Raw genomic sequence first — 17,907 nt, 5'->3', positions numbered from 1 at the left:
CATCGAGCAGACTGTCTCAGGACAGTTGGAGTGATATCCTTTCTAAGCTACCTAGAAATGTTCTCATATTGTTGGTTTGTTTTTTTGTTTGTTCATTTTTTTTTTTTTTTTTTTTTTTTTTTTTTTGGTCTTTTTAGGGCCGCATCCGCTGCATGTGAAGGTTCCCAGGCTAGGGGTCGAATTGGATCTAGAGCTGCTAGCCTATGCCACAGGCACAGCAATGTGGGATCTGAGCTGTGTCTGCCACCTACACCACAGCTCAAGACAAGGCAGGATTCTTAACCCACTGAGGGAGGCCAGGGATGGAACCTGAATCCTCATGGTTCCTAGTCGGGTTTGTTAACCACTGAGCCACGAAGGGAGCTCCCTCATATTGTTTTAATAAAGGTTTCCATATTCTGATTTTAAATAAACTGACTCGGGAGTTCCCGTCGTGGCGCAGTGGTTAATGAATCTGACTAGGAACCATGAGGTTGCGGGTTCAATCCCTGGCCTTGCCCAGTGGGTTAATGATCCAGCGTTGCAGTGAGCTGTGGTGTAGGTTGCAGACGCGGTTCGGATCCCACGTTGCTGTGGCTCTGGCGTAGGCTGGCGGCTACAGCTGCGATTAGACCCCTAGCCTGGGAACCTCCATATGCCGCGGGAGCGGCCCAAGAATGGCAAAAAGGCAAAAAATAAATAAATAAATAAATAAATAAACTGACTCTTCTTTTTTTCTGATGGTCACCCATCTGTCATTACAATTGTTCTTCACGTTAATGCAAGTGCTACATGCCACACTTTACTTTGGAATTGATATCGTTTCATCTTTTCCATAAGATCACTGAATGGAAATTTGCAAAGCTCTTGACCCACACCAGGAGCATCATTCCGGAATCTCTAAGGGCAAACTCGAAAAATGAACTCTCTCCTCATTGGCTGTCCAGCGGAGCGGGGCGAGGCGGGGCGGTCTGGAGGCTGGTAGCCCCTCAGTGGACCCTCAGGCCAGTTGGGGGCGCCCCCACACAGCGCCTGGCCTCAGAAGTGGTGGGGGTGGAGTCTGTGGCACCTCGGGGCACTGTGATTGGCTGGGGCCGGGTGAGGGCGGGAAGACCTTGACAGCGCTGATGCCTCCGATTGGCGGCCAGCCGCTAGGCCGCTGGCGCACTGGCCTTTGATTGGCTGGAGTGCGGGGCGCTCGGCTCCGATTGGCTGTCTCCTCTGCCCCCCGCAGCGCGGCGCGTGGCAGCCTGCTGTAGGGATCTGGCATCAGCTGGTTGCGAGCGTTCGGTCCTGGCGCAGCGGCAGCGGCCAAACTGGCGGCCCGACTACCCCGCTCTCACTCGCACCCGCGCCTGGCCCGCTCCGGCGTCCACCCGCGGTTGGGCCGGGCCCGCGCGTCGCTGTTGCGGACGCCACCGCCCGCTCCGTCCCTGCCGCACCCGCCGCTGCCCGGACTGCCGCCCGGCCTGAGCACCGCGCCGCCGCCGCCTTCGGCGCTCGCCCTGGCCGAGCTGCCACCGCTGCCCCCGCTCCCGCGGCGGCCAGATCCGCTGGCGCCCTGGGGCCCCGGCGCCCACTTGGCGCTTCCTGAGCTGCCGCCCGAAGCCTGCGCACCCGCGCCGCCTGCTGCCGCTCTTGCCCTTCAGGATCTGCCGCGCCTCCCCGCGCCCGCGCCGCCGCCCGCGCACCTGCCCCTGCCGCCGCTACCCGAAGCCGCGGTCGCCGCCACGCCGGGGCCCGTGAGCGCGCGCGGCCGCCCGCCCCTCATAGCCGAGCCCCCCCTGCAGCCGCTGCCGCCGCTGCCCGCGCGACCCTCACCCTTCAACCTGCTGGCGCCGCCCGCGCCCCGCGACGCCTGGCCGCGGCCTGTCTTCCCGCCGCCGCCGCCGCCGCCGCAGTTCTTCCTGTCGCCTCCGTGCTGATCGCCGGGTCCTGCCCTAGGTCGCCGCCCGGGAGGATCTGCGGGCGGGTGAGTAGGCAGCCCTGCCTGCACACGGGGTTGTGACCTTCGCCGCCTTCCGTGCGGGCAGATACAGAAGGCAGGTCTGGGCCCGGCGAGTCGGGAGCAGCCCAGGTTTGAGGGAGGAAGGGGCAAGTCTGAAAATAAGCTCATTTGCAGGTTGGGGCCATTTCTTTTTCCCTACTGCTCTACAGCAAGCCTCCTACCTGCTCCTTTGAGAGTGTAACTAATTCCTCGTACTGATAAATTTACTGGTGATCCTCGCGTGTGGGGCCGGGGAGCCCACAGCCCGGGGCTTGGGGAAATGAAAACAAGGTTTAAAATGCTTTAGAGCGCTAACGTCTCATTTTCCCTTATACAACCAAAGGTTTGGTGATGCCATCGCCAAGGCCCTCCTCTGCTTAAGTTTGTGTGGTTTCCTGGAAACTCAGAAGCTGCCTTCCAAGTCACGAAGTCAAGCTTTCAGGTGAAATCGATCTTGGGGTCCCCTGGGCCTGGGTGCACCCGGAAAGCAGTGGTGTTGATGGACAATCGATACTGGGCCCCTGACCAGGAGTGTCACATGCAAGGGCTGGGAAGTCCTCCCCCAGCGGACAGGAAAGCTCCCAGGGTGAGTCATGAGAGGAAGCCCCTGTTCCGTCCCCATGTTTACCCCACCCCCATTTCTCCCCAGCATGTTTAACAAAGAATAAAGTTCTCTTTGTTACTCAGGTGGTTTGGGCTCAGGTAACCAGGCAGGCGTCCTGTCTCAATGGGCTCTTCTACAGCAGCTCAGGAGGCATCAGGAAGCCAGCCTGACCTTGGGGGACCCCTGAGAGCCTGAGACCTACCAGCAAGCAAAGCAGTTATGCATTTTCTGAGACTGTGGTAGTGAATCATTGCAAACTGGGTGGCTTAAAATAATAGACGGCTATTCTCTTTCGGTTTTGGAAGCCAGAAGTTCCAAATCAAGGTGTCCCAGGGCCACACCTCCCCCCAGGTCTCTAGGGGAGGAGTCTTCCTTGCCTCTTGCAGCTCCTGGTGGCTCCAGGCCTTCCTTGGTTTGTGGCTCCAGCACCGAAGTCTTAACATGATTTTCTCCCTTGTATTTGTGTCTCAGAGCTCCCTCTTGTTTTTTGCTTAGGACACTTGTCACTGAATGTAAGGCCCCCTCTAAATCCAAAAGGATATCATATTGAGATCCTTAACTATATCTGCAAAGACCCCTTTTTTTTTTTTCCTCTTGTGTTTTTAGGGCCTCACCCCCAGCATATGGAAGTTCCCAGGCTAGGGTCGAATCAGAGTGGCAGCTGCCAGCGTACGCCACAGCCACAGCAACGCCAGATCTGAGCCACATTTATGACATACACCGCAGCTCAAGGCAATGCCAGATCCTGAGTGAGGCCAGGAATCAACCCTGAATCCTTGTGGCTACTGGTGAGATTCTTTTTTTTTTTTTTTTTTTTTTTGTCTTTTTGCCATTTCTTGGGCCGCTCTCGCGGCATATGGAGATTCCCAGGGTAGGGGTCTAATCGGAACTGCAGCTGCCAGCCTACCCCAGAGCCACAGCAACGCGGGATCCAAGCTGCGTCTGCAACCTACACCACAGCTCACGGCAACGCCGGATCATTAAGCCACTGAGCAAGGGCAGGGACCGAACCCGCAACCTCATGGTTCCTAGTCAGATTCGTTAACTACTGCGCCACGATGGGAACTCCCTGGTGAGATTCTTAACCTGATGAACCACAGCAGGAACTCTGACCCTTTTTTCCGAATAAGGCTGTGCTCCCAGTTTCCAGGGCTTAGTGTCGACGGCCACCATCCAGTCCATGGAAGCAGTGTCCCCTCCCCGTGGGGCTCTTCCTCTTCCCAAGCTGTCTTTCCTCTTCCCTTGCTGAACCTGAGCCTCGAGTGCCCTCGGAGCCCTGGGGCAGAATCCAAAGGCACTAGCGCCTGGGTAAAGCTCTCACTGGCACAGGAAAAAAAAGAGACTTTCACCGAATTGTGGCCAGTTCCCACTCCTGCTGGCTTGCTGCTTCCCCTGCCCTCTTTGTCCTATTGTCAGTGTCCTTGCCCACAGGCAACAAGGATTTGGAGGTGCTGCAGGTGGGGGAGTGTTGTCCTGCTGGGAAGGGCTGCAGTTGCGCTGGGATAGACCCAGGGCTGGTGCGGGGATCGGGGATCCAGAGAGGCCATTTCTCCAGGCAGGAGCAGAAGCAGTTGGTTCAGGACAGGAGCAGTTCGATTTGAAAGGAATTCTCCCAGACTGATAATGCCTCATCAGGTCAAAGGGCACAGCTCTTTAGGGCGCTCGAAATGGCTGTTCCTGGTCGGTCTCCCCAGTGACAAACCGCCTCTGCCAGTCCCCATCTTGATCCGAAGTCAGGAGTCAAGTCTGTGGCAGGGAACAGCATGTTTACCCCCTTAGGGGGCAGGCCGTCCTGGGGTAGGGACTGCCCCTGGCTGCAACTGAGTCTTTTCTTATGTTCTCATATCTTGGAACAGTTTGGGGACCCCGATTTTCCTGCCCCAGGCCCCCCTGTGCCAAGTGTAAGGGCTGAGGGTTGTTTGGTGTCTGTCCGGGTGAGTCTCGATCCTCTGATTGGTTCTGGGCCAGGACACCTTCTTTGCACGCGACTAGGCTGTCCCGGTGTCCAGCGTGCCTCTCTGGTGTCTGTCCTCACTGTTGGATCCTGATCGCCGGCCTCCTGTTTTTTGTTAAGCAGCCTGTTTGGAATCACCCAGGTCTGAGTCCCTCTCCTGTCCTACCTAACGCTCTGGCTGCTTCCCCTCTGAGCTAAGAATCAGTAAACGAGCCCAACGTGCCGGGCTGGACGGGCTGGACGGAACGTGTTCCTGGGAAGACGGCCCCCTCGGAAGGTGGGATGGATGGCTAACTGCCGCTGGTTGAAGGCTGATAGTTGCCACTGATAATAAAGTTAATTGTTACCCTGTCCCTGGAGTCTCCCGGGCTTACAGATGGAACTGCCATTATGTTCTTGACAAGATCGGCTTGTCCCAAATCAGTACCCACGATAAGCCCCAGGGCGGGCAGGGCACATGTGGCCTGGCAGATGCCTTCGGCCACCCTGGAGATAGGCAGGTCGGAGGTGGGCAGTTGTGACCGGCCCAGCCAGGCCCTGGGGTGACATTGACACCAGGTCTGACCAGAGCCCAGGGATCTGCAAGCAGACATGGTGCCGGGACACAGGCGGCGTCCGCCACGGTGAAAGGGAGGCCCTGGTGGGCCAGGCTTCCCGTGTAATCAGATCCAGATGCCCTTCTCCGCCTAGACGAGCCTTCCCGGAGGAGGAGGGCCTCTGGAGGAAGGGGGCGCGATGCAGGTGGGAAGGCTGGGGGAGGCTCAGCCTGGGGGACCTGGGCCTCGGGCTGTGCTGCTTTCAGGGGAAGAGGGAGCAGGAGGCGCAGCCCACCCTCCGGAACTCAGCCAGCAGTGCTGGGCAGGGAGCTGCCGGGGCTTTGAAGTCGGTCTGGGGCTGCATCCGGCCTGTCCAGCTTCCTGCCCGTTTTCTTGGCCAGGGTCCCTCTGAGCTTGCTTCCTGGTCTGTGAAACGGGGCTGCGAGCCCGGAAGAGTGATTCGCGGACGGCACGGTTCTCGGCTCCTTTTGGGTTCCTTTTGGTTCTGGAGCCAGAAGTTTTCAACCTGCAGCCTCCTCCCCAGGGAACCCAGTGATGCAGCCTTGAGGGGTGGTGATCTGTAGCCCCATAGCCACCTCCAGACCCTCTAGGCCCCGTACTGGCTGCAGTCAGTTCCCCACTTTTGTCCTTGGGGACAGCTCACCTCTAAGGGAAGCAAGACAGACAATAGGATTGGAGTAACCCCCCCCCACCTCACCTCCACCTCCACCTAAGCTGAGCTCCGGCTTCCGCCCACCTGAGCCTCCCGCCCCTCTGCGCTCCCAGAGAACAAAGGTTAGAAGAGGGGAGGCCCCGCCCCCGCCCCTTCGGGAGGCTGCAGCGGCGGCTGGGGTGGGGATTCTCGAACTCCGGAGGGTGTCATTGAGATGCTAAGCACACCGTGGGGGTCCCGGCCGCTCCCGTCCCTGCCTAGCCCCCAACTTTAACCCTTCGGTTCCCAGATCCTGCTGCATCCAGGTTGACCTGTGGGCCCAAGAGCGGGTCTGGGGCCTCCTAGCTGTGGGCCGAGAGGGCCGAGGGAGGGCAGTACACTCCTGCCCGGGTGCCCTGGGCATCTGCCCTCTGCCGCACACCCTCCCCAGCGGGTCTCCTAGTTCTAAGAAACTTAGGATCCCCTCAGGACTGTGTCTGGGCAACGGTGACCTGGTGGGTGTTGTGCCCCCACCAGGTCCTGTCATAATGTTAGGGGTTAGAGCTGCCCGTGGAACAGGTGCCCTTAGAGCAAGGCCTGACTGCAGGCGCACCGGCTGCCCGCGTTATCTGTGCTGTCCCTGGAGCAGCACTCAGCACTCAAACTAGGAATGTCCTGGGCAGATCAGGTGAGTTGGTCACCCAAGGCCAGAGGCGGACTGTCTCTGGGCCTGGAGAGAACAGGCCCCGGGCTGGGGCTGCCCAGGATGGGAGGCCTTTTGTGAGAGAGTCTGTGGGCCATGCAGAGATCTGGGCTGCCTGCCTGACACCTGCCCAAACCTGTGTGTCTGGATTCCTGGGGCCCCAGAGGGAGCCCACTGAGGCTTGCCTCTGCCCTTCTCCCCAGCATCCCCTACCCCCATGGAACCTGAGGCCTCAGGGGCTGTATGAGCTGCCCCCCCCGCAGGCTTCCCCCTGCCCATCACCACCAGTGGGGAGCGCTTTCCAGCTACCTTCACCCTCCCGTCCTCAACCTCAGGCATCCCAGTGCTGACCGGGATGGCCACTGGCCTCTCTGTGGAGAGGCACTGGCCGTGCAGGAAGCCCCTGACCTACTGATTGACCCTGGCCTCTGCTCTCTATTTTAGGGTCTCTTCTGGGGCACGCCCCCTTTTACAAATCTGATGAAAAGATAAACCTGTCTTCCAAAAAAGATGCTGAACCCCATTCCCGGAAACAGCGCACCCACTTGCAGCTAGAATCCTTTATAAATCAAGCCCCCTGGACAGGTGAGGAGGCACCTGGCACCCCCACCCCTGGGCTGGAGAGACTGCAGGGACCAGGTGTGCACCCCCCTACACTGGCCGGGTGAGCTCGGGCTTCCTCGGAGGGCCAGGCCAGGTGGAGGTGAGGGGCTCTCCCCATGAGGCCTCCCACACACCCTGGAGGGTGGAGCCCCCACTCCTATTCACACGGTAATGCTCAGTTCTTAGCACCTAGGAAGGGGCTTGAAGGAGCTTGTGACCCTCCCCCTCCCCAAAATGAGGGGCTTCCTTGGTTGGGCCCCATGATGTTTCTCAAAGGAATCTTTGACCCAAGGAGGCCAAGGAGCTTGACCTTCCATGATCTGGCCCTGGGGAAAGGGCAGAAGTTGAGCCAGGGTCTGTGACTCCCAGGCTGCGCCCCCACGAGGGGAGTCTTCACGCGGGCCTCATCCCCTGTCCCCTGTGGTGTCTCACTCCTCGAGGGGTCCTGGGGCTGTGCGCCCACCTAGGGCTGGTGCCTCTGTTACTCTCCCCTTGCACCCCCGCACCCCCCAGGCTCCTGTGCTCTGCTCCCCTCCCCCACCTCCGCAGCATCCCTGGGCCCCCAGACGCCTGCAGCAGCTCCGCTCAGCCCCCGGTTTCAGCAGTGGGGCTGGGGAAGGCACACCTGAGCTGAAGTAGAAGGGGGGGGTGGCTTTCTAGGCCGTTGCCTGGGCGATGCCACCTGAGCTGGGCGCCAGGCACCTGTCGCCAGGGAACAGTGCGGTTGGGGCCCCTCCCTCGGGAGCCACCAGGGCCACTGAACTGAGACGGGAGACAGATCGGATTCCGGGGAGAGTCCTGGGCTGGAGGGCCGGGGGATGGGGTGGGGTGTGCAGTACTGGGGGCAATGGGTGCATTTGCATCATGAAACAAAATGGGGTGGGGAGAGTAAAGTGGGGGTGGCTGGAGTTTGGGGGCAGGGGCAGGCGCCCTCCTGCTTCTCCATCCTGCGCCGTCACTTTATCACCCCTCCATTCCTCACCCCCAGCCCGTCCTCGGTCCCTGCGTCCCCACAGGCGTGGATGTCCTCTTCTGGCCACTATCCCCCCTTCCCCCTCACATTGACCCTGTGCCCCCCCCACCCCCGTCCCACCCCCGGGCCCGCCTCCTCCCGTAACTGGCTTCCCCATCGTGGCCTCGCAGCTCCTCCCCCGCCTCGGCCTTAAAACCCCGCCTGCAGCCCCGAGCCGGCAGCGTCCCCAGGGGGCACCCACCCGGCGAGCCGCTCCGCCGTTGCTGCGCCAGCTGTGTCTCCTCAGCCTGAAAGTGGGTCGGGAGGGTCTGGGCCCGCGTGGTCAGATCGGCAGTGGCAGCGGCGGCTGGGACCTGACTGAGGCAGCAGCGGTGGCCACGGGGATCTGGCCTCGAGGGGACACCAGCCATTCAGCGGAGCAGGACTCGAGATTGATTTTCTTGCCGAGGGTCGAGACACATCTGCGAGGGGTGCGGAGCGAGGCGTGAGGACTCTTGGTCAGAGGACGCTGGCTCCCGCTCCTGCTGGGCACCGAGACCCCCGCCCAGCACATCTGACCCGCTTCTCAGGATCCACCAGGCCTCCCAGAGCTGGGAGGATCTAGCCGAGGCGGCCCATGGCTTCAGCTGGCCTTGAGCTCCTGGGCATGAGCCTGGCTGTGCTGGGCTGGCTGGGGACCCTGGTGTGCTGCGCCCTGCCCCTGTGGAAGGTGACCGCCTTCATCGGCAACAGCATCGTGGTGGCCCAGGTGGTCTGGGAGGGGCTGTGGATGTCCTGCGTGGTGCAGAGCACAGGCCAGATGCAGTGCAAGGTGTACGACTCGCTGCTGGCACTGCCCCAGGACCTGCAGGCGGCCCGCGCCCTCTGCGTCGTCGCCCTCCTGCTGGCCCTGCTCGGCCTGCTGGTGGCCATCACGGGCGCCCAGTGCACCACCTGCGTGGAGGACGAAGGCGCCAAGGCCCGCATTGTGCTCACGGCGGGGGTGGTCCTCCTCCTGTCGGGCATCTTGGTGCTGATCCCCGTGTGCTGGACGGCGCACGCCATCATCCAGGACTTCTACAACCCCCTGGTGGCCGAGGCCCTCAAGCGGGAGCTGGGAGCCTCCCTCTACCTCGGCTGGGCGGCGTCTGCCCTGCTCATGCTGGGCGGGGGCCTCCTCTGCTGCACATGCCCCCCGCCCCAGATCGACCGGCCCCGGGGACCGAGGCTGGGCTACTCTATCCCCTCCCGCTCGGGCGCGTCTGGGCTGGACAAGAGGGACTATGTGTGAGGTGCGTGTCCCCGGAAGCCTGCTGCTCAGAACCTCGACCTTGTGCCCGATGCCCTCCTCTCACCCGTGCCTTCTCCGGTCAGCCCCCCGCCCCCATCCCAGGTGAGACCCACTTTCCAGATGCTTGAGCCGGGCCTGGTTGCATCGAAACCCTCCTCAGCGGGGTCCCCACCTCCCCCCAGGCAGGGTACCCGGGCCTGCCCAGCTCCCCCAGGTTGCTTTTTTCTAATGTCCAGGATTCAGGATGGCTTCATCCAGACGGCAGTGGCTTCTCATGCCCTCCCCAACCTGGAGTTCTGTATTCGTCCCCTCTGGCATGGCCACTGCCAGCATCCAGAGGCCCAGGACAGGTCCTCTGGGAGCTGCCCATTCCCTTCAGGCCGGGAGGCGCAGGCGCACCTCACCCCCACCCCACCTTCCAGGAGGGAATAAATAGAGCATTTGTAACTCCTTTGTAGCTCCTTTGATCTGTCATTGGGCAGGGAAGACCTGATGGCCTCCCCAGGGGCCATCAGGACAAGGCCTACTCCAGGTCCTGTCTGTCCAGTGGGTAACCTCACTTAGGCCATGCCAGGCTTGAGGGTAACGCGGAGGGAGGGAGCCACTTGTGCCCACCTCCTCCTGCCAGGCTGGCACCGAGCAGCCTCCCAGCAGCACCAAAGGCAAGTATCAAAATGAAACGTGCTTTATTTAGAAAAAACTGGTGAGTGTGGACAGGACCTGGCAGACGTGCACAGGGGTTGGAGCTGAGGGGGGTCAAGCGCCGAGGGGGCAGGACTCATGAGGGAGGAGCCGGAGGTCTGAAGATTGGGTGGTTCTTTGGTAACTTAGCGCCTACTGTCCTAGTGGCTTCATGAGGCTCAAGAGCCCCTGGGAGTTCCAGAAGCCTGACCATCAAGGGAAGGCTTGTCCCTGCAAGCCTGGGGAACCCTTGCCCCCAGCGACTGCAGGAACTCCTGAGGACAGGGTGAAGGCACCTGGCCAGCAAAGAGCTTCACACAGGACCCTCAGCTCCAGGTGGGTCTCTAAGACGGGGGTGTCCAGGGTGGAGAAAGATGCACAAACTCAGAAGCATCGCTTCTCTGGCTCCGTCTTACAGGGGTGAGGATCAACCAGGGGCCCCCATCTGAAGCAAAAGCAAACCCGAAGCTGTCACGGATCACCGTCTCCGTGGTTCCAGCTCAGGGTTAGGCGCCAGTGTCATGGGAGCCCCCACCCCCACCCGAATTAGACATAATTCTTAGTGGGGTACTCAGAGGGACCCCGAGAGGCAGTGTGTGGGGCTGATGCCGAGTATCGGGCCATATAATGGCTGGAGCCCTGGGATCTCCCCGAGGGACAGGTGCAGCACAGGAGCCCACCACCCAGCAACAAAAGGCCAGAGGCCGCCCAGCCCAAGTAGAGGGAGGCTCCCAGCTCCCGCTTCTGGGCCTCAGCCACTAGGGGGTTGTAGAAGTCCTGGATGATGGCGTGTGCCGTCCAGCACACGGGGATCAGGGTCAGCACCCCTGAGAGGACGAAGATGATCCCAGAGGTGAGCACCAGACGGGCCTTGGTGTCCTTGTCCTCCACGCAGGTGGTGCACTTGGCTCCCGAGAGGTAGACCAGCAGGCCGAGCAGGACCACGAGGAGAGTGATGACACAGAGGGCACGGGCTGCCTGCAGGTCCTGGGGCAGTGCCAGCAGCGAGTCATACACCTTGCACTGCATCTGGCCTGTGCTCTGCACCACGCAGGACATCCACAGCCCCTCCCAGACCACCTGGGCCACCACGATGCTGTTGCCGATGAAGGCGGTCACCTTCCACAGGGGCAGGGCGCAGCACACCAGGGCATTCACCCAGCCAAACAGCGTCAGGACGATCCCCAGGATTTGCAGGCCAGCGGAGGCCATGGTGAGGCTGAGGTGGAGGAGCTGCCCTGGGGGGCAAAGCAGAGTAACGTTAAGACCCAGCCCCCTCATTCCTAGTAAGTGCTAACCCCCATGCCACATGGCGCAGCCGCCACACAGGTCACCAAGAGAATGAATTCTGGGCATTGGGTACCATATCCTTTAATGTGGGCAAGGCATGGTCCCCTGAGCTTCATTTTCTCAGGGGCAAAAGAAGCCTTTAATACTGGTATTTTTTCCCCACTAGTTATGTGACAGGCACCAGCTTCTAAGAGGAAAAAAGCAAGCAACCCAGTCCTGGCTGTTTTAAGTGCAAATGAAATAGGCTAGTCCAGGGCTTCAGCCACTTTGGGTACCTTTTCTCAAACAGCAAAGGGGCTAAGGGGATCAATCACCAGCGTGCAATTTTTAGGTGCTTTCCACAGGGCAAATGGATGGTGGGTTGGCTTGAGCCATGTGTTCAGGCTTTAAACTTAGTTTTAGTAGTTAGTTCCCTGGTGGCTCAGCCGGTTAAAGATTCAGCATTATCACTACTGAGGCTTGGGTCACAGCTGTGGTGCAGGCTGATCCCTGACTCTGAAACTTCTGCACGCCATGGAACCAGTTTCAAAAAAATAATTTTTTGGGAGTTCCCGTCGTGGCGCAGTGGTTAACAAATCCGACTAGGAACCATGAGGTTGAGGGTTCGGTCCCTGCCCTTGCCCAGTGGGTTAGCGATCCGGCGTTGCTGTGAGCTGTGGTGTAGGTTGCAGACGCGGCTCAGATCCCGCGTTGCTGTGGCTGTGGTGTAGGCCAGCAGCTACAGCTCCGATTTGACCCCTAGCCTGGGAACCTCCATATGCCGCGGGAGCGGCCCTAGAAATGGCAAAAAGACAAAATAATAATAATAATAATATTTTTTTTGTAGTTCCCGCTGTGGCACAATGGGTTCAGAATCCGATGGCAGTGGGTGGACTCCCTGGCCAGATGCAGTGGGTTAAAGGATCCAGCGTGGCTGCAGGTGCGGCTCAGATTCAGTTCCTGGCCCTGAGACTTCCATAGGCTGTGGGTGTGGCCATTTAAAAAAGAAAAAGGTTTTAAATTATTTATTTATTTATTTATTTATTTACTTATTTATTGCCACACCTGTGGCATGAGAAAGTTCTGGGGCCAGGAATCAAACCCGTGCCAGCTGTGCCCCAAGCCTCAGCAGTGACAACACTGGATCCTTAACTTGCTGCACCGTAAGAGAACTCAAAAAAGCAGAAACAAAACTTAGTTTTAACATCAAGAGTAGAGACCCAAGTTTCCACCCACCACCCAACATAAACGTCCAAACCCTCACCCCAACTTGGTTCAATACCCCCAACAGGCGGTTACCAGTTTGGTCTTAAGATCTTGGGTCCCCCACGGTTGGCCCTGGCTTGCCTGCTCCTGCCTGGTCCAAACCAGCCCCACACAGCCACACCCTGGATGGGGCAGGAGAGATGGAGGGGGGGAAAGCGTACCCCGCCAAGGTGTGTATTCTTGCCTCAAATGCTATCCTGTCAGGATAGAATTTCCCCGAGAGAAGCGAAAACCTTTGGAGTCTGTCCGGGGAACCAGCTGCTCTGGGCAGCCCTGGCCCCTCACTTCTCACTCGGTGTTGGAGGCCGCCGCACAGGATCGGTTCGGGTCAGGGTCCTGCTGTGGCGCTTCCGCTGCCTAAAGTTATGCCCGCGGCTCGGGCCTCAGTGTAGCACCAGTCCTAGCAGGGTGCCCAGAGGGCAGGCTTTCCACCCCTGTGCACCCCGTCCACAGCCAGGCTGAACTCATGACCTCGGGGAAAATTGGGCCAGGCGGGCCATGCAGCGCTAATCCCAAACCTCCCGCCCGGGCCCTGCCAGCCATGGCACCAGGCACCACTCCCTTGCAAGCGCGTCCCGGCCCTCGACCCTTCCCTTCACTAGCGGCTCCCACACTCAATCCGTATTTCCTTTCCGAGTTTGGCCCGACAGAGGGTGTCCTCAGACCTCCGGCCAGGAAGCCGCGAGCCGGGGAGGGGTCTAAAGACTGGCCCGCGGCGGGGTCCGCTCCCGCAGGGGAGGGGGAGGGGCGCCCCGCCCCAGAGAGCCGCGCCGGCGGGGGAGGGGCGCCCGAGTTTCGGTGCCTTTGTCCCCGGGAGGGGGGGAGGGGCGTTTAACCCTTCCGCCGAAGGACCCTGTCGGGGCCGCGGCTTTGGAGCAGCCCCCAGCCCAGGGGCTCGCCGCCCTAGGTGGCCGCTGCCGCCGGGAGATCAGTCCAGGATCCTCCCATGCACCCCAAGTCAACGCCGCCACGCCCCCTGCACCCCTCTCTTGGAGGCATCTGCCCCTCCCCGCCACCCCCCGCTCCCATGCACCCTTTTCCCAGCCTCACCTGCAAAGGGGCCCTCAGGGACTCGGAGTAGCCGGCGGAGTGTGCGGATGGGGCGGAGGCGGGGGTCTTAAAGGGGCAGTGACGTCACCGCACCACCGCCCCGAGGAGGGGCAGAGACCCCAGTCCAGACCGCAGGGCAGGCGCGAATCCCAACCTGGTCAGTGGGGGGCGCTCGAGCCCGGAGCCTCTGTTTCCACATCTGAGCCGGGTGCCCGCCCTCAACTGGCCCTCCGTCGGGGTGGCCGTGGGGCACCGCTCAGGGTGCCGAGCCGAACACAGATTGGATCTCAATTCTTACACTCACCTAACCTTCTCGAGCCTTGGTTTACCCTGCAAAGTGGAGACAACAAGCCCACATTTTACCATCTAACTACCTTAGGACAGTAGCAATTGAAGGACGCAGTATTATTATTTTTGTTCGGTTTTTATTATCACACCCTCGGGGCCCATAAGAAAGCAGCAGTATCGTTGTTTCGTGCTAGATTACCCCCCTGGCCCAACACACACGTCCCGGCCTTTAGCACCGAGAAGGCATGGCCAGAACTGCGTCTTTCCGGCGTTCTGGACGCTCCCGTCCGGAGACAGTGTCAGTTGAGCGACTGACTGAACTTAAGGAGCTGGGCGGGACCGGGTGTCCAGGGTTGGATCGTGGGGCGGGTAGAGGCGAGGGATCCGCCCCGGAAGGCGGGGGCGGGGCCGGGGCCGGGGCCGTCTCTCCCGGTCCCCCCGCGGCGGGCGCAAACGGCGGCGGTCGCGGGACAGGCACCATGATTCTCACCCCGCTGCGCCCGCTGCTGCGGCTCCTCGTGCTGGGGCTCGGGCTGGTGCTGCTGCGCGCCACGGCCGGAGAGCGAGTGCCAGGTATGCCCGGCCGGGACTGGGCGGGAGCGCCGTGGGGGCCGGGGGAATCCGGGGTACGGGATTGGAGAGCCGGCACTGGGGGCCCAGAGGAGGGGACCGAACAGGAGGGACGAGGCGGACAACACGCTCCCGGTCCGGACAGGGCCCATCTCGTTCATCCGTAGTCCGAGCCTTTTTCCCGCCTGTCCAACCAACTCAGTGGGGTGGTGGGGAGGGCTTCTGTCCTCCGAGTCCGGCCTCGGAAGTGGAGAAAAAAAGTTGGAGGGAGAGATGTTTCGTCCGGTCAGGCGGCACACCCCCAGCCTGATCAATACCGGGTCTGCCCAGGCCCAGCGACCGAAGGGGGGGAGGGTGTTGAGAGGCACGGAGGTCTGTGCCCCCTATACCATGTGGGGTGCCCCCTTCCATCCGGTGACTTCAGTGCCCAGCTATGCGGGGGGGAGGGACCGGGGTCGGGCCGGGTGCCCAGGAATGAGTCACCCGCCAGCGGCGAGGGGGGGCGTTATGGGGATCTGACCTCCCCCCCCCGACTGCGTTTCGTGCTGCGCCCCTCTCTCCCCCGCGCTGCCGTGACCCGGTCGGGCCGTGCGGTCACCTGTGAGGAATGAGGGGGGGAGGGCGCCGGTGACTCACGTTATTCGAGCTGGCGGACCCTGACCTCAGCCCCCAAAATAGCCGCGCCCCGCCCCCAGCCTCTGACCCGCGGCCCCCTCCCCAGGCACCACCCCCTGCTCTCGCGGCAGCTCCTGGAGCGCGGACCTAGACAAGTGCATGGACTGTGCGTCGTGCCCCGCGCGACCGCACAGCGACTTCTGCCTGGGCTGTGAGTGGGGGCGGGGCCGGAGGCGCGCGAACCGCAGGCGGGGGGAGAGGGGTGCTGCGGTCAGGAGGGGAGCTGGGGGGCTTCGGATCTGGGGAGTTAACAGAGGCGGGGACTGCAGTGAGGAAGGGGCTCTGACCCGGGTAGGGGCCACGGTGGGACAAAGGCTTGAGCCACGCGTCTGGGGGGCGGGGCTCGGTGGGAGAGGGCCGAGGTCTCTGACTTTGGATCCCCCTCCCCAGGCGCCGCGGCCCCTCCGGCCTCTTTCAGGCTGCTGTGGCCCATTCTGGGGGGCGCCCTGAGCCTGGTCCTCGTGCTGGGGCTGCTTTCTGGCTTCCTGGTCTGGAGACGGTGCCGCAGGAGAGAGAAGTTTACCAGTAAGTGGGATCGGGCCGCGCGCCCCCCGTAATTCCTAAATATCACTCCCGCTTTTGACACCTCCTTCTTGTCTTGCAGCTCCCATCGAGGAGACCGGCGGGGAGGGCTGCCCTGGCGTGGCGCTGATCCAGTGACAGTGAGCGGCCCCTTGCCAGCAGGATGCTGCGTCCGCCCACTCATCATTCATTCATTCATTCATTCTGGAGCCAGCCCTAGCCTCCCAGACACAGCCAGAGCCCCAGGCTGCTCCAGCCACAGGGGTGTGGAGGGAAGGGGGACGAGTGAATCACCTCCTGATGCCTAGGCCCAGGCTTCGGAAGAGGCTTCCAAGGTGTCTGCCCAGTCTCTGGCTCCAGAAAAGGAGACCCTGGCTCACTCACACCAGACGGCTGACACTAAGGAATGGCAGTATTTGCACAAGGTTCCCCCACCCCCACCACGGCCTGGGAGCCAGGCTGACCTGAGGGACAGACACCACACCAGGCCCCACCCACTCAGATATACTGAATTTCCTCCACAGGGGATCTCAGCCCTGGGGGTTTAGGGACCTGTTCCTAACACTAGGGGGCTGGCCCTCTAGTGGGGCTGGCCCTAACACACTGCCCCTCCAACCTCCAAAGGGGGGGGATATTTATTTGGGGGAGAAAGTTTTTTTGGGGGGGAGTTTATTAAAAAAAATCTTTTAACTTTAAAAGGTTCGGAGTGGCATGATCCCCAGCCCAACTTTCCAGAGCTGGAGGGAGGAGTGAGTCAGCCGCGGGGGTGGGGGTGAGGCTGTGACTCACACATTCTCAATGCCTGAGCCCAGCCTGCCAGGACCTGGCCGGGCCTTGACCGTTTTCCAGGGAAGATCTTGAGGAGAAACTCCAGCATCCAGGACCCCAGCCCTGCCCCTCCTTTTCCAAAGGCCCTGGGTTCCAGCCTGAAGCCTTCATTTGCTCATCAATCTTTATTCGGTTCTTGGGGGGGGGTCTCCCTTCCCATGCTCCTGCCCCTCCCACCCCAGGACTCTGGGGGGCTCAATGTCCTGTTGAGAGAAGGTCCTGGTGCCCAGAGGCCTGGTCTGGAGGAAAAGCAGGGTAGCTGGTCCCTCTGTGGGCATGCTGGTCTTCCCTGTTGTGAGGAAGGAAGGAGGGCAGGGGCACTGTCCGCCAGCACTCAGAGCTCCATTATGTCCACGGCTGAGGTTGCAGGGGAGTGGGGGGTGGGGGTGTCCCCCCGCCTCAGCAGCCGGAGTGCCTCGGGGATCAGGTTCCCAGGGTAGCGCCAGAGAAGCAGCTCGGGGCAAGAGGTTCTGGAAGAGGAAATGACAATCAGAAGAGAGCTGAGGCTGGCCTGGCAGAGCCACACCCCACCTGGTCCAGGTTCCCAGGGGCTCCTAGGCTGCTGGCACCTTCTTAGGAGCCAAGATGGGAAACAGCAGAGGTTGGCTAGAAGCTAAAAATAGCAGGATGAGGCAGAGCCTGGAGACTGGCTCTGAGGATTGGGTATGATCCTCCAGAAGGCCCCGCTGGTGGACTGTGGATAGTGCCTACCTGAGTGGGGGCAGAGCTGGGGAGAGAGCCATGGGGGGGCTGCAGTACGGGTGGTCATTGTGCAAGCTCAGCTGAGAAAAATGGGTGGCCATGTTCTCCTCAGACAGGAACTGCTTGCGCAGGGGCTCCCTGGGGAGAGACGGGGAGGCAGGCAAGCTGGGATATTCAGAGGAGAAGTAGTATGATGGGGACCTGAGGTGACAGAGGTCTTGCTGGGAGTTCCTCCCTGCCCCCAAACTCACTGCTCCGCCTCCAGGCGCCGCTTGGTGCTCATGGGCACAGCTCCTCGGAGAGGGGAGCTGGGAAGAAAAGAGAGCCAGGAGCATCCCACCCTCTTGGCCCCATCCCAAGGATCTGCCCGCCTAAGCCAGCGCGTCAGCCAGGAGCGCCCAGCCCATCTCCGTCTCAGCTGACGCCCAAGTCACCCCCTCTCTCAAACCATCCAGAAGCCTGCCTGGGAGGTCTCAGTCCCCAGTCTCCGACCGTGGCTCAGCTCACGCCCAAGCCCTGCGGACAATCCCCACCGTGTGTCAGCCTGCAGACCAGCCTGAGGCCACAGCCAAAGCTCCTGGGCCCCCGAGCCAGGCCCGCCTAGGGCTCCCATACACACCTCGCGTCCAGGCCTCGGGGCACTCCCGAGGTGGCCCGCGGGTCGCGCTGGGCCCGACCCTGGGGGCCTCGCTCCAGGGGCTGCTGCAGGATCATTGGGGTTCGAGGTCCTGCGGTCTGAAGGGGTGGGATCCAGGCGCCGGGGAGGAGTCTCCGAGGGCGTGGCCCAACGCGTAG

At 61.3% G+C, this 17,907-nt stretch overlaps 4 protein-coding genes across 10 annotated transcripts; 2 read left to right on the top strand and 2 right to left on the bottom strand.

The window, feature by feature from the left end:
* The first annotated feature begins 1,239 nt into the window (after positions 1 to 1,239).
* On the top strand, positions 1,240 to 9,712 carry CLDN9 (claudin 9). 2 transcript variants are annotated; one of them, XM_085015427.1, is made up of 5 exons: positions 1,240 to 1,951; positions 2,310 to 2,552; positions 6,860 to 7,000; positions 8,162 to 9,363; positions 9,498 to 9,712. In XM_085015427.1, exon 4 carries the CDS (start codon positions 8,608 to 8,610, stop codon positions 9,259 to 9,261), a length of 654 nt encoding a protein of 217 aa, XP_084871553.1. In that variant the 5' UTR covers positions 1,240 to 1,951; positions 2,310 to 2,552; positions 6,860 to 7,000; positions 8,162 to 8,607; the 3' UTR covers positions 9,262 to 9,363; positions 9,498 to 9,712.
* A 218-nt stretch (positions 9,713 to 9,930) lies between these two features.
* On the bottom strand, positions 9,931 to 13,570 carry CLDN6 (claudin 6). 4 transcript variants are annotated; one of them, XM_085015426.1, is made up of 2 exons: positions 12,511 to 13,570; positions 9,931 to 11,180 (listed from the first exon to the last, which is right to left on the bottom strand). In XM_085015426.1, exon 2 carries the CDS (start codon positions 11,152 to 11,154, stop codon positions 10,489 to 10,491), a length of 666 nt encoding a protein of 221 aa, XP_084871552.1. In that variant the 5' UTR covers positions 11,155 to 11,180; positions 12,511 to 13,570; the 3' UTR covers positions 9,931 to 10,488. The 4 variants fall into 4 exon arrangements, with proteins under 4 accessions (XP_084871552.1, XP_005662251.1, XP_084871551.1 ...); XM_005662194.4 differs by having other exon boundaries at positions 13,528 to 13,570; XM_085015425.1 differs by having other exon boundaries at positions 12,639 to 13,434.
* Positions 13,571 to 14,233: 663 nt separating this feature from the next.
* On the top strand, positions 14,234 to 16,280 carry TNFRSF12A (TNF receptor superfamily member 12A). 2 transcript variants are annotated; one of them, NM_001142839.2, is made up of 4 exons: positions 14,274 to 14,388; positions 15,107 to 15,211; positions 15,451 to 15,585; positions 15,665 to 16,280. In NM_001142839.2, the coding sequence occupies exons 1-4, from the start codon at positions 14,295 to 14,297 to the stop codon at positions 15,718 to 15,720; spliced, it is 390 nt and encodes a 129-aa protein (NP_001136311.1). In that variant the 5' UTR covers positions 14,274 to 14,294; the 3' UTR covers positions 15,721 to 16,280. The 2 variants fall into 2 exon arrangements, with proteins under 2 accessions (XP_084871491.1, NP_001136311.1); XM_085015365.1 differs by lacking the exon at positions 15,107 to 15,211 and having other exon boundaries at positions 14,234 to 14,388.
* A 240-nt stretch (positions 16,281 to 16,520) lies between these two features.
* Positions 16,521 to 17,849, bottom strand: HCFC1R1 (host cell factor C1 regulator 1). 2 transcript variants are annotated; one of them, XM_003481068.5, is made up of 4 exons: positions 17,732 to 17,849; positions 17,364 to 17,420; positions 17,122 to 17,250; positions 16,521 to 16,880 (listed from the first exon to the last, which is right to left on the bottom strand). In XM_003481068.5, exons 1-4 carry the CDS (start codon positions 17,824 to 17,826, stop codon positions 16,745 to 16,747), a joined length of 417 nt encoding a protein of 138 aa, XP_003481116.1. In that variant the 5' UTR covers positions 17,827 to 17,849; the 3' UTR covers positions 16,521 to 16,744. The 2 variants fall into 2 exon arrangements, with proteins under 2 accessions (XP_003481116.1, XP_003481115.1); XM_003481067.4 differs by lacking the exon at positions 17,364 to 17,420.
* Between the last annotated feature and the right edge of the window lie 58 nt (positions 17,850 to 17,907).

The sequence above is a fragment of the Sus scrofa genome, chromosome 3 (assembly GCF_054392235.1).
Source record: "Sus scrofa isolate SSC_HxYL_T2T_F1_AM1 chromosome 3, Sscrofa_HxYL_maternal_Yorkshire_Landrace_v2.0, whole genome shotgun sequence".
NCBI classification, from domain to species: Eukaryota; Metazoa; Chordata; class Mammalia; order Artiodactyla; family Suidae; genus Sus; species Sus scrofa.
This window is presented reverse-complemented; position numbering and strand designations above follow the sequence as displayed.